Below are 12,979 nucleotides of genomic sequence, written 5' to 3'. Positions count from 1 at the left end.
AAGATTCGCTTTACCTCGTGCATTCCTTGCCCCTTTTGGACAACTCCAAGGCGATAGGTTCCGTCAGTCCATCATTTTCGTGAACTGTTTGTTGATAATAGAAGAAGACTGCTTTTCAAGAGGTCATTCCGTTACCCTTTACATTCTGAGCGTATTCGGAAGGGTGACCTGAACGCATAACATCTAAACGGGGATACGCTTCTTGAAGATATGGGAATCAGCCCCGTACACCATGTAAAATGAGGCCAAAAAACATGGTAAATAAAATAAGAGAGTAGCTGCATGAAGCCATATATATTCGTGATCATAAAAAAACTTTCCTTCCCACAGTCCCAAAAGCTGCGCCTTTACTCCCCGACAGAAATGGAATGCCCATGGTCAACCACCAATCCAACCTCAACACCGTTGCTGCAATTAACTCAAGGATTTGCAGTGACAACTCTGTTGAAACCTGCGCTTATTGTCTTTGCGATATCCTCGTTCTTGTGTGGCAGGAGGGACAGAGCATAAGCCACATCGTTCCACTGGCGCTCGGTTTCACATCGAGGCAGTCTAGCAGCAAGTTTCTCGGCCAACTGCCTGGCATGTTTTTCCTGTAGAAGAAACAGTCAGAGACGCGTTGCGACGAATAGATACGCGCCACATCTTGCCGGATTTTGGGTAACTCACCTTCTCAACAAAGCCGATCAGGAATTTAACGATACGTCTCAGAGCAGTCTCTTCAAGATTCCGCTCAGCACTCAACAGACTGAACATGTCGACAAAGTGGTTGTACACAGCATTGTCCTTAGTCGCCAATTCCGTGAAAAACATGCGAGCCAAATCAGCGATGCGCTTGTCATCATCCTCCAAGCATTTGGCCATCTCGCCCAACTGTCCCTTGACTTTGACCTGTCCAGCTAAAATAAGGAATGTGAGTGTCATCAGACATGTGCGCTTGACGGATACATCATCATCGTTGAGTCGACGATATAGGAAATCTGTGTTCTCGTCGATGAGATGATTGAAGCAAACAGCCATGTCCCCAAGAGCAATAACCGCGTTACTGCGGACGGTCGGGTCCTCTGAACGCTCCATGATGGTGATCAAGAGGGGGAGGTTCTTTTCGCAATACTCGGCTGATACGCACATCAGCTTGGCCATACACAGAGTCGCTGCCGCCTGAAGGTTGCGATCGGGATAAGCGTTACTATTAGCGCAAATCTCCGCAACCAGAGGCCCGAAGTTTGACAGGAGAGAATTCTCTCCGTAGAGCAATTCCCGTTCTCGAATGTGAGACATGGCCTCCGTGAAGTCATCTTCGGTCGTCCCACCAATGAGGTCCAATTCATCATCCTCGCCCGTCTGATTGTCCTTGTGAGCGGCTGTATTGGCAGCCTTATGCTTCTCCTGTTCTGCCTTGCGACGCTTGAAGTCAAGTTCACATAACTCGAGATGGACAATCTGCTTAATAGCGATATGGCCGACAATAAAAAGCAACTGAGACAGTGCGGCAGAAGATGTCTTTGGCCGCGGGCCTTGACCATCAGTGGAGGCTGTTCCAGGGCGCTGCTCGTCTTCATTGCCAGAGGCCTTGGAAGAAGGCCGTTGCAGCTGCGGCTGAAACACGGCCCTAGTCTTACGCTTTAGAATATCAGAGCAAAGGACATCGGGATGCTTTGAGAGCGTATATATGGCTCCAATGGCTTGCTCTGCCACCCCATACCACTCTTTGCTATCCGACACAATTTCGACCATGGCGGCAAGCTTACTGAGAACTGGGTGATCATTTGCTAGCTTGGGAATGCCAGCATCTTTCGATTTCGCCTGACGTCCAGGCACCATTCGCTTCAACGCAATGCAGGTGTATTTCGCAAGCAACAGATCACTTCTGCCTATGTTGCCCAGCCCGATGCGCAGCATAACTTCGGTCTCCTTGATTACAACCTCTGGATCGGCCAGGGCTAGCATACCGAGGATAATAATGGCACCCCGCCGCTGAGTCTTGGAAATCTCTTTGCGTTGGATGCCATAGACTTGCCAAAGCTTCGCAATAACCGCATCCGAGATGTGACCGGCCTTCATCATGGTACTGAGCAATTGTTCGAGGCATGTCAACTCGGCAGGTGTTGAGCCAAAGGTCAAACTGATAATGTTCCGGGCAACGTAGTTTGCGGCATCATTGGGGCCGAACGAGTCCGGCGCATCAAAGAACAGACCCTTGTAACAGTCAATCAGATGGGTTTGAACTCCTTTGCCTTCATCGCTGTTGCCTTTGGTCCAGATGAGTCGCAGCATGCGCCTGATGCCACTGCGTGCAGTCTCAACCTTATATGCATCAAGCACCACAAAAAAGTCCATGGCTTCAATGACTTCGCTCTTATTTCGGGATGACAGGAGCTGGGAGACCACTGCTGAGGCGGAGTGAAGCACCTCAATGAAACGGATGGCTTCGTTGTAGTATTTCCTGGTCAGCTGCAGTCGTGCCAGTAGTTCGGATGTGGCTGCCTGTTCCGCGGCCTTTTGGATGGCGGCAGCTTTTTCGGCATCGGTCATGCGTGGTGCCTTCGATGGGGAATCTTCAGGTATCTGGGTCGCGTCGTCTAACAGCTCGCTGTCAACATGTGAAGCCTCACCACCATCGAAGCCGGGCGTCTCAGGTGGCCGTAGTGCATTAAGTTCCGCATCGACATTGTCGAGACGAGCTGCCCACTCTTTGTAGGAAAGCTGTCCGCCGTGCATTACACTGAATGGGTGGGTAGAGACCAGTTTCGCAAGTAATTTGATCGCATTGCGTCGCACATTGCTGCTTTTGTCTTCCAAGCTTCTTGCCGCCAGCTCTGCAACTGCCTGTCGTCTTTTGGGGAACTTCTGTTCTAGGTCACAGATCCTCATATACACCTGAATGGCTCGGCAACGGCAGTAGGGATTGATGTCGAGAAATCTTTCTTCTAGGACATCAAAGAACGCATTGATTTGGGTTTTGTAGTTCTCACTGCGTTCTTCTTGTCTGCTAAGGTCCGCAATTAGATTCCCGCAAACCTCAACAACGGCGCAACGAAGAGTGTATGACTGTAGAAAGGATTAGCCCCATCCTCGTATTCAACCAATAAGATTGCCTTGGGAATATTACTTCGCTATCCAATTGTTTGGCTAATAGAGTCATCTGCTTGATGATCAGCCGCGGTGCCAGCTCTGAGAGCTTCACGATAAAGGCCGAAACTGATTTCGGCCCTCGTGTGTCGTTCGAGTTGAATTCTTTGTTTCCAAGTTCCCTGTGATCGATTAGCCATAGTTCAGTGGTGATGCGTGAGACCTCTAAGTACTTCAATATCTCGTCCGATAGTTGTGGATAGTCATATTGCTCCGCAAGAATGTGTAAAAATTCAGCCATAGGCTCTGACAGATGCTCAAAATAGGTGAGGCTTTGTACAATGGATGTCTGCGCTCCTTCACAGCATATTAGCTCAGGCATGACTGCTCATTGTGTTCGTGGACCCTACCAAATGCATGGCCATGATGTTTCACAGCAATGCAAAGAACTTTGAAAGCATGCATTCGAATGGCTAGGCTCTTGACCCGTTGCTCGCTCTCCAAGATGAGGTAAATCGCACGGGTGGACAAGTTGACGAAAGTGTCGCGGTCGGATGTGGTCATGAAAATCCTGCTTAATTTAAGTTTCATCACTTTGCACATCGTCTCCATGGATATCTGGATCTGCGCTGTCCAGTCCCATGTACCGTCCTTGTTGCTGGTCTTGGACCTTCCCGATTTACCTACACCTCTTCGAGCAGGCGCAGCCTCCGCGGGCTTTTCTGCCGCTTTGACTTCCACAGCAGAGAGAGCCCATTGAAGCAAGAAGCCATACATCTCCAATAGCTGTTTATGGTGCTGGATAGCATTCTGCTCGTCGGCTTCGAGATCTCCATGGATAATATCTGCTTCGACAGACAGCCCGGACACTATCAGATCGAGGAGTTTGCTGAGGGACTTCGTAGGGAGGAAAGACGAATATCTGCAGAGATTGAGAAGTTCAGAATGGGTTCCATCAGGGCCAGAAAACTCGAAGAACGGAGAAGGGGCCATCGCGCACTTTAGAAGGAATTGCAGTGAGTCAAAAAATGACTGTCTCGCCAATGCTTCGGGGTTCTCGGCCACAGCATCTACAATGGGATTGAGCACATTATCGATCAATACTGGCGTTAAATGCTCGAGGTCGCTTTCGCAATCCAGCAGTTCTGGGTCGGCATCGTTTGTGGGAACGGAGGCTGGATCACTCAAGTAATATTTGAGTGACTCGTTGATATCGAACTGAATCCTGTCCTCCATCCTGAGCCGACTGCGAGGATGTCCTCGAAGGACACTTTAAGAGGTTGAGCGACGGAATGGGGCTTTCACACTTCAGAGTGGGGGTAGAGAGGGGGATGAGTTTGCGTGAAAGAGCCGGCGGCGGGAAGGGAGGAGAATGTTTGGTGATGCAGGTGTGCCTTAGGTCTTTGTTTGTATTTTGCCTTTTTAGATCATTCTGCGGTGGCGGTACAACAGTATCTTATCCTGAATGGGGGCAGGTGAAATTCAGTATGTTACATTGCAAATACCGTATGGAATCTACAGCACCAGGTACAGAAACTCATAGTACGGGATTAGCAGAATGCAATGACAGTGAAATGAAGAGACTCATGGAATGTATTGAACTGTACTCCGTACCTTACTGTGTAGGATAACAGACTACCTTAAGTTGAAGATGCCTAAGGTAGGTACCTAAGGTAGGTACTTTAGTTATATTACTTGTAATTAATTATGTTCCTAAGCAGAAGTAAACAAACACCACCATACCTGATAGGGACAATTTGCATGCTGCTTGTCATTATCTTTAGACCCAACCATTTTGATGGATCATACACAATCATATACGCGCCTACCGTTGCCATCAACCGCGAAATTGATGACTTGAGGGATCCTCGACGCGCTGTCCTGCATAATCCATTCATTCCCAGAACGCATTGCCAACCCCGTGATCTGGGGCCCTGATCCAGTCGACCGCGTCGGTCCATGCAAGATCTTTCAGGAACCCCTCACTTAGCTTCGGCCATAGTGGTGGTAACATCTCTCTGACCAGTGACATGTCCACAATGCACGCCCCAATTACTGGTGTCTTTGGACTGCAAAAGTCCGGGGCTACGGGCCATCATCGCACACAAGGACACATGGCTGTGGTGGATGGTACTGCCACAGACAGTGACGCCTCGGTAGACTCGCGTCGCGGAGACAGCGACCACGAAGATGAGGATGAGGAAGAAGTGGACGACTCGGTCCGGGAAGACATGAAGAAACTCGAAGATACATTTCCGGGGATCTCTGATCGATTTCGTCTGGTGAACAGGATCGGTGAAGGTACCGACATCCCTTCTATTTTATGATTGGAATTGTCCCCTTACCAGTTGGTGAATGTATGCTGAGCGTTGGACTTTGATTACCATAGGGACATTTTCAACAGTCTACAAAGCTGAGGACCTTTTGTACGACCACTACAAGAATGATTGGGACACTTTCCAGGAAAACCAAAGCGGTAGCTGGTCAAGTCCCCCAGCAAAAAGACGGCGAGTGGAGGAATCGGTCACTAAACGGAGAAAACCGCGATATGTTGCACTGAAGAAGATCTACGTTACCAGCAGTCCGTTGAGGATCCAAAACGAGCTGGAGCTGCTCCATGACCTTCGGGGCTGCCGGTCCGTGTGCCCTTTGATCACAGCTTTCAGGCACCAGGACCAGGTCGTGGCTGTCTTGCCTTTCTTTCCCCATACCGACTTTCGCATTCAATATCGCACATTCATGGTCGCCGATATGCGACATTATTTCAGATCCCTTTTCACCGCGCTAAACTCCGTCCATAAGCACAATATTCTTCATCGAGACATCAAGCCAACGTAAGTGGATCGCTGTGTGTTGGCCCATTGCGTCACTCGTTTTCTAAGCCCCTTGACAGTAACTTCTTGTACAACCCTGAGCTCCGCGAAGGAGTCCTTGTAGACTTTGGTCTGGCGGAAGTAAGTGTCCACTTCCAATTGTTTCACTACCGAATTTCTCATTCGTCTTTTCCAGCGTGAGGGGTCGGAATATACTGGCACCTGTCTTTGCGCCAACCCGAACTTTGTGCGCCGCAGTCGGTTGCTGCAGAGCTACTATTATACGCATTGCTCTACGTCCACGCTCTCGGCCGGCTACCCTAAGAACGATTCCCGGCCGGCAAGACGTGCTAATCGAGCGGGAACTCGCGGATTCCGGGCGCCGGAGGTTCTTTTCAAATGTACATCTCAAACAACCAAGATAGACATGTGGTCTGCCGGCGTGATTCTGTTAACCTTGCTCGGACGTCGATTCCCTTTTTTCAACTCCGCTGACGATGTTGATGCCATGATCGAAATGGCAAGTATATTTGGCACCCGTCGGATGAAGACTGCAGCCGCCATGCATGGTCAGATCTTCGAAACCAACATACCTACCATTGGCGAAAAGGGCTATGGCTGGGAGAAACTGGTGAAATGGGCCAGTTGTGTGGAAGAATTGACCGAGAGCGAGAGGCAAGCCACTCGGCTCTTGGCTGGTCTCATGGAGCTGGACCCCTACAAACGACTGAGTGCCAGGGAAGCTTTGCTGCACGAGTTCTTCACCAACCCTATTGAGCACGACGTGGAGTGGGGTGGACATCCTGAGGACAGCGCGGATACCGGGGAGGACGAAGAAGGCGACAGAGATGATGACGAGGCGGACGAAGTAGCGATGGTGTAGAAGGTTTGGAAATTATGTATGATTATGATATCCCACAAAGAACGGCATTTTATTATTTGTGTCAATCCAATGAGTCCGCTATATATATAAATGCGCTGCTATGCGTTGTACTACAACGTTCTCGACCCCCGGTATTTCACATTTCTGCATATGGTTTGAGAACTCCCCGCACTCCTCATGAAGATATACCTTATCCGACAATATATGCAAAGTGCAAGATATCGGGAACACGCAGCCGGCTGTACCCATTGCGGCTTTTTCAGCTTGCTTCGCCGAAATCATAATGTCCTGTCTGTGTCGCATGCGTGGTAGCCCCTTTTTCGCCGATGAAAATACCGCCGCAAGTATTGCAGCGAATGCGAAAGCCTGCAGTATCTGTAAAGTAGTGTTTGCTCTTGAGAATGTCGCACAACGCCAGCGCTTTCTCCAGAACTACCGGATCGGCTGCATCAAAGACCTTGGTATCAAACTCCGGAGGGGCATAAGCGTGTGTATATGGTGGATCCGACGGTGACAAAGCAATGGTATCATAGTGAATCCCAGAATACACCAGGACACACCGTGTGGGCGGGCCTTCATTGAACCGATCAACCCGCAGCGTTTGCACGTCGATTGAGCAGATCTCGATATCGAAATGTTTGCTCAAAATGCTGAGCTCTATTGCTCCACCCCATGAGTCCTCCTGCTGAATCCAACGGCAATAGTCGTCCGGCCTTTTCTCTAGTACTGCCTCCGAGTAGACGTCCGGGTTCGCTTGAATGGTCTGGGCGACAATCGACCGAAGCTCGGTCATAGTGTCCATTCCTCCCATAATTGCACTCCCTACCGCGCGAAACAGACAGGAGTTATCGTCAGGCATGATGCGCAACACAAAAGTGCCCGAATGTTCGGGCGAAGCAATCTCGGGAGGATCATCCGACACACCCTCGTGCGGCTTGCGCGTTAGAGACAGTTTTCCATCGTTATTTTGCGCTGTGGATAATGGTCTTTCGCTGTCCCGGGCGCTTGGTGCTTGTGGGAGAGTCGACGGTGCCGAATCCTCCTTCCTGGTGACGAGCAGTTGTTCGCCATTTAGACTAATCCCGAGGTCTCTGATTTTCTGTTCCGAAGGGAACCCATCTAATACCAGAGGTTTGAGGTCGGGATACCCATACTTCACATCATATGCTGTTAATCCAGTTTTCTCGACAATGTGAGCGCGAAGATCATTGACAGTTGCAGTGTCATCAAGAGTGACGGTAGACTGTCCAGCAGGTCCACGGACTCGGACCCTCATCTCCCACTAGCTAAGTAGATAGAGTGCCGGAAGATTGGGGACAAGACCGATGGGAAACGTCTTCTACCTTGTAGATACGTCTAGGACAGAGAGCCTAGCCTTCAGAATCCAGACAGCAGATCGAAAAAAATTCCAGAGTATCAGGGCACACGGGAGTATCTAGTCGCCGAAACGAAATAGGGCCACTGGAGGGATGGATGAGATGGAATGACGATTGACAAGCAGCAACCAGTTGAATGTGGGGCCGGCCGCGCATTTCCCCTTTGGACGGAGACTTGGAGTAGGTACTGGGAAATGGCGCGAATTGCACTTCAAGTTTGTTGAGAGATTTCGGGCATAAAATCCGGGCCACTGTGTTGGTTCACAAAGTTCTCAGACATGGCTAAACCAAAGAAAAAGAATATGACCGAGCTCGTGGACATAAACGCTGCGCATGGTGCTATGGAAGGCTCAAAAGACAATGACGACAGGAGATAGGTACCGTACACATGCGTCCAGAGACGGGAGGCTTCGAGCTATCCCCGCACTGGCCCATCCTAGCGCTAATCCGTATCGACTTAGTCCATCTTTCTCGCATGCGGAAAGCTGTTACGGAGTAGAAGAGAATATTGGTTTTGACAAGGCTTGATGGTTGTGAAACATCAGAAATCAACCAGTAGGTAAGGTCCGCTGGACACTTGGATGTGCATAATATTACCAATGGATGTCATCCCTGTATGAAATAGGTAAATATACAGTGGCCGGTAACGGTCAGGTGGTTACCGTATGGTATCGTTCCGGCCAAACCGCGACAAGGAACTCGCTGAGTCAGCGTCACTACTGCGTGAACCTCTCTCCTCATCTCGCCTCTTTTTTTGCGCGCCAGATTGAGCATCTGCATCTCCCTGAAAGACTGTGGTCGGCTACCTTGAGTCTTTCTGCACTCGCTTTCTGATTGTGGGTGTCACTCTCAGTGGTAGGGGTGTTGTTAACAGCATGGAAAAGGCGTCGGAGCCGTCGCAAAGCCAACCCGCTCCTGAGGAGCCGGTCAAATCGATTGAAGATGATGGCAAGGGCGATAGTTCTGCGACGGGCGGCGTCACCGACGAGCAATGGAGGTCGATGATGGACGTTGTTCTGGCTATCTATGAATTCAGGGAAGCGGAGTAAGTCCAGTTATTTTTCCCTAGCGACTTTCAAGCAGAACAACGCAGCAGAAAAAGAAAAGCCCTAGTTTCAACGTCTCAACAGATCGAGCTGTGTCCGCGCCGTTTAGATTTAGCTGACTTTCTTCGCTTTACAGTGGCCATGACCCATCGAGGCTGTTTCAGCGTAGCGTGAATAAGCGCAATGTTCCTGATTATTATGAGATCATTAAAGAGCCCATGGCCCTTAGTATCTTGAAACAGAAGATAAACAAGCGAGAGTACAAGAACTTCGCCGAGTTCGTGCGAGACTGCGCCCTGGTAAGTTTCGCAGCTTTTTTTGCCATTATGGAACCATTGATTATGGCTTTTACTTACGGTGTTATCTTCGCTTTAGATCCCTCACAATGCGCAGACGTATAATCGGCCAAATTCACAAGCGTATGAGGATGCGCTTGTCATAAAGGTTCGTACCACTCGTAAAGATCTTAACTCCATATCCGTCGTCGAATACCACGGTGCTGATCCTCGTTCTCCACATTAGGACGTCTTCATAGCAGAATTTGAAAAACTGGTTAAACAAGGGATTATCACCGCAGAAGAAGCCGAGCTTCCCGATCTAGGAGAGATTCCGGAGGCGGATCCTCTTCCCGAGGAGGAAGATGAGGAAGATGAGGACGATGATGAGGAGGACGACGAGGATGATTCTGATGATGATGGTCGTCGCAAGAAGAAGCGGGGTCCCCGCCCTGGCTGGAAACGAGACGGAGGGAAGGATGACGGGCATAAATCAGCCGACCCAGAGCTCAGAAAGAAGCGGGGCCGGCCTCCGCGTGTCGATACTCCTATGGAAGCCAGGATTAAGGCAGTTTTGAAGGGGATCCGGAAGCTCAAAGGGCCTCTTGGCATGCTCAAAGTGCGACACTTTGAACGCTTGCCAGACAAAGCTACATATCCGGATTATTACGTTGAAATCAAGGAGCCGATTGCGATTGACCTTATCAAGCGGAAGTCCAAGCGCAAGAAGTACAATTCGGTTGACCATTTCATGCGCGATATGGATCTGATGTTCAACAATGCCAAAGCCTACAACCAGCCGGACAGTCAGATATACAAGGACGCTGTTGATTTACAAGTGGAGGCCAGAAGGCTTGCTGAGATTGAGAAGAGGAAACCTGACAGCGAATATCTGATGGAGGATGGTCGTCTCCCATTGCCGGATGGCATTTTGTACAAAGGTGAGCTCTGGAAAGTGGGTGACTGGGTTCATATACAGAATCCGAACGATGTGACCAAGCCCATCGTCGCACAGATCTACCGCACGTGGCAGGATTCTGAAGGTGAAAAGTGGGTCAATGCTTGCTGGTACTACCGTCCTGAGCAGACAGTCCATCACTTTGAGAAACATTTCTATCCCAACGAGGTGGTCAAGACTGGCCAGTACCGTGATCATCGGATCGAAGAGGTTGTCGACCGCTGCTTCGTCATGTTCTTTACTCGGTACAACCGTGGGCGCCCTAGAGGCCTTCCTCCTGACAAGGAAGTATACGTCTGTGAGGCACGCTATAACGAGGAGAAACACAAGCTCAACAAGATTAAAACATGGGCGAGTTGCCTTCCCGATGAAGTGCGAGAAAAAGATTACGAGATGGACCTCTTTGATGTCCCTCGAAGGATCAAGAAGATACCGAGTCCGATCAAGCACTTGCTGAGGAGTGATGCAAAGGAAACTGACGATCTGCCCAAACCAACCTGGGGCGCCGATAATGCGCCGCCCATTGTTGGAGCGGTACATCGACGTCCACGCGACGAAAATGTGAGTATTAACTTCTAGCTGCTCGAAGTGTTTCGTCCATAAACCCCTTCGAACTGTGGAATACTGACTGGAAACTTTTGACACAGGAATCTCCGCCACCTGAGCCGACTCCTTCTCCGCCCCCGTCATTACCCCAGCCAGTACTGTCAACTGTTCCTCCTCGTCTGCCATCAATTACCCAACCATCTACGCGACCAAGCGTCGGTAGTCCTGGCACGGCTCCTGCAGTCGGCACCGTCCCCGTCCCTGCGCGCTCTCCAGCCGCCCCAATTCCTCCTACCCAGGGCTCTCCTGTTCCTGTGCCCCCCGTTGCCTACCAACAGCCACAAGTACCGCCAGTCCAGGTTTATCAACCGGCTCTGCAGAGGCGCCCTAGCGCGTTTGTACCCCAAACTCCTCACTCCCCTGCTTACCAACCTTCGCCGGTACCGCACCCGTATGCGGCGGCTCAGCCATCTCCATATACGCCATATCAGGCAGGCCGTGTGCACGTACCGTCAGCATCGGTGTACAACCCTAACGCGCCTCGTCCAATTGAGGTTTTCCGCCTCAGTGAGGCGGCAAATGCAGCTATCCCGGAGGATATTCGTGAACAGTTTCATTGTGACGACTCCGGCCATGTGCTTTTCTTCTCTGCTCCGCCACTCGATATCGTTCCATTCCTTCAGCAAAAGCTAGGTCATTCCCTAAAATATTTGGCTGCTAAGGAGGAACGTCGGAAACTTGTTGAGCAGCGGAAACGGAAAGAAGATCTCTCGAGAGTCGAGCGAGAGGAGCGAGTCAAGCGCCTACGTGCTGATGAAGAGACAGACCTCGCTGCCCGTGTGGAGGCGTTGACCGCCAAAGCTGTTGAAGTCATGGCAAGCCATGTCGTGGCTGGCACGGAAAAGATCTACGAACATCTATACTCGAACCGAGCAGAGACAGCCAAGCAAGCGGATGCCGAGGCTCGCGCACGCAGGATCATGGCTGATCGCATCTCTCAAGAGAAGACGGCGCGGATTCAGGCTTATTCCAGCAAAGCGACCGCTGTCAGCCTTAAAGGTAGTGCTATGTATATGGACGATATTGATCCCAGGATCTAGTGCCAGGGGGTGAATTCACGTTCTCCGTCGCGTGTCATTGGTGCCTCTCAGGACCTTTTTATGAGAATAACAAGGCGACCATGTTTTGTTTGAGTTTCGGCGTTATCACGTTTTTACTTCGAAAGGCATTGTCAATACTGGGGAAAAGGGAGGGCGTGTAATGTTCAGGAGTCTGGTATGGGCAGAGCGAGAATGACAACATCGTTCGTGTATACTAGTAGCATTAAGATACTGCAATGAAAGCTGAAAGTCCAAGAAATCCCCCCACCGGCCTATGGGACCAGACATAGGACTAGGCATGCGCTTTGGGGACGCCCGAGCGTCCTCTGTTCGGGTCAGATATGTACACCAATCACTTGAGCCCGCACATCCAAGCAGTCGTTCTCGCGGGAAAGCTGGGAGATGCTGCCCGAAACACAAATCACCCGATTTCTCCGTACACAGGCGCATCATGCGCTGACTGGAGAAGAGACAAGATATCGAGTGAAACCATGGGCAGCTTAATCCCAATACCGGAATTATGGGATCGCCAAAGGAAGCAGTAAGAAAGGGGCGCTAGGACAAGTCATTGCCTCGTGAGATTCACCCAAGGAGAAGAGATCGGAGGCAGAACAAGGAGGATGTTGTAGTTGAGTCAAGATTGAACGATGCGGACCAAGAATATATACATGATAACCTCCTGGATGATGCAGGCCAATCAACCGTCGACCCGATAGGGCTGGACCTGAGTCGAATCTCCTTTCCTTCGTCCGCAGACCTTCGGAATGGCCGATAAAGATAGAACGTTCACCCAAATGAAACGACATGAGAAAAGAGAAAAGAAACGAAGAATTCTAAGAATGACAACAGTCTCAGCACTTCCTCCAACCGGGTTACAAGACACCCTGAATTAAAATGCCTGATTTGGTCA

General features: G+C 50.2%; 4 protein-coding genes across 4 annotated transcripts; 2 read left to right on the top strand and 2 right to left on the bottom strand.

Annotated features, from left to right (window-relative positions):
• Positions 1–419: 419 nt before the first annotated feature.
• On the bottom strand, positions 420–4,308 carry ALT_2191 (condensin subunit YCS4; the record flags this gene model as incomplete). The annotated part of the gene is made up of 4 exons (XM_089599275.1): positions 420–593; positions 670–3,051; positions 3,113–3,429; positions 3,483–4,308. 4 exons carry the CDS (start codon positions 4,306–4,308, stop codon positions 420–422), a joined length of 3,699 nt encoding a protein of 1,232 aa, XP_089456421.1.
• An 803-nt stretch (positions 4,309–5,111) lies between these two features.
• Positions 5,112–6,768, top strand: ALT_2190 (serine/threonine protein kinase CDC7; the record flags this gene model as incomplete). Its single annotated transcript, XM_033562964.1, has 4 exons — positions 5,112–5,373; positions 5,462–5,906; positions 5,966–6,026; positions 6,082–6,768. The coding sequence occupies 4 exons, from the start codon at positions 5,112–5,114 to the stop codon at positions 6,766–6,768; spliced, it is 1,455 nt and encodes a 484-aa protein (XP_033418855.1).
• Positions 6,769–7,027: 259 nt separating this feature from the next.
• On the bottom strand, positions 7,028–8,044 carry ALT_2189 (ubiquitin-specific protease OTU1; the record flags this gene model as incomplete). The annotated part of the gene is made up of 1 exon (XM_033562963.2): positions 7,028–8,044. The coding sequence occupies one exon, from the start codon at positions 8,042–8,044 to the stop codon at positions 7,028–7,030; it is 1,017 nt and encodes a 338-aa protein (XP_033418854.1).
• A 975-nt stretch (positions 8,045–9,019) lies between these two features.
• Positions 9,020–12,069, top strand: ALT_2188 (putative RSC complex subunit (RSC1); the record flags this gene model as incomplete). The annotated part of the gene is made up of 5 exons (XM_033562962.2): positions 9,020–9,189; positions 9,327–9,489; positions 9,566–9,634; positions 9,713–10,984; positions 11,071–12,069. The coding sequence occupies 5 exons, from the start codon at positions 9,020–9,022 to the stop codon at positions 12,067–12,069; spliced, it is 2,673 nt and encodes an 890-aa protein (XP_033418853.2).
• Positions 12,070–12,979: the final 910 nt, after the last annotated feature.

The sequence above is a fragment of the Aspergillus lentulus genome (assembly GCF_001445615.1).
Source record: "Aspergillus lentulus DNA, contig: Alt04, strain: IFM 54703, whole genome shotgun sequence".
Lineage (NCBI taxonomy): Eukaryota > Fungi > Ascomycota > Eurotiomycetes > Eurotiales > Aspergillaceae > Aspergillus > Aspergillus lentulus.
Note: the sequence above shows the minus strand (reverse complement) of the source record. Positions and strands in the feature narration are given on the sequence as shown.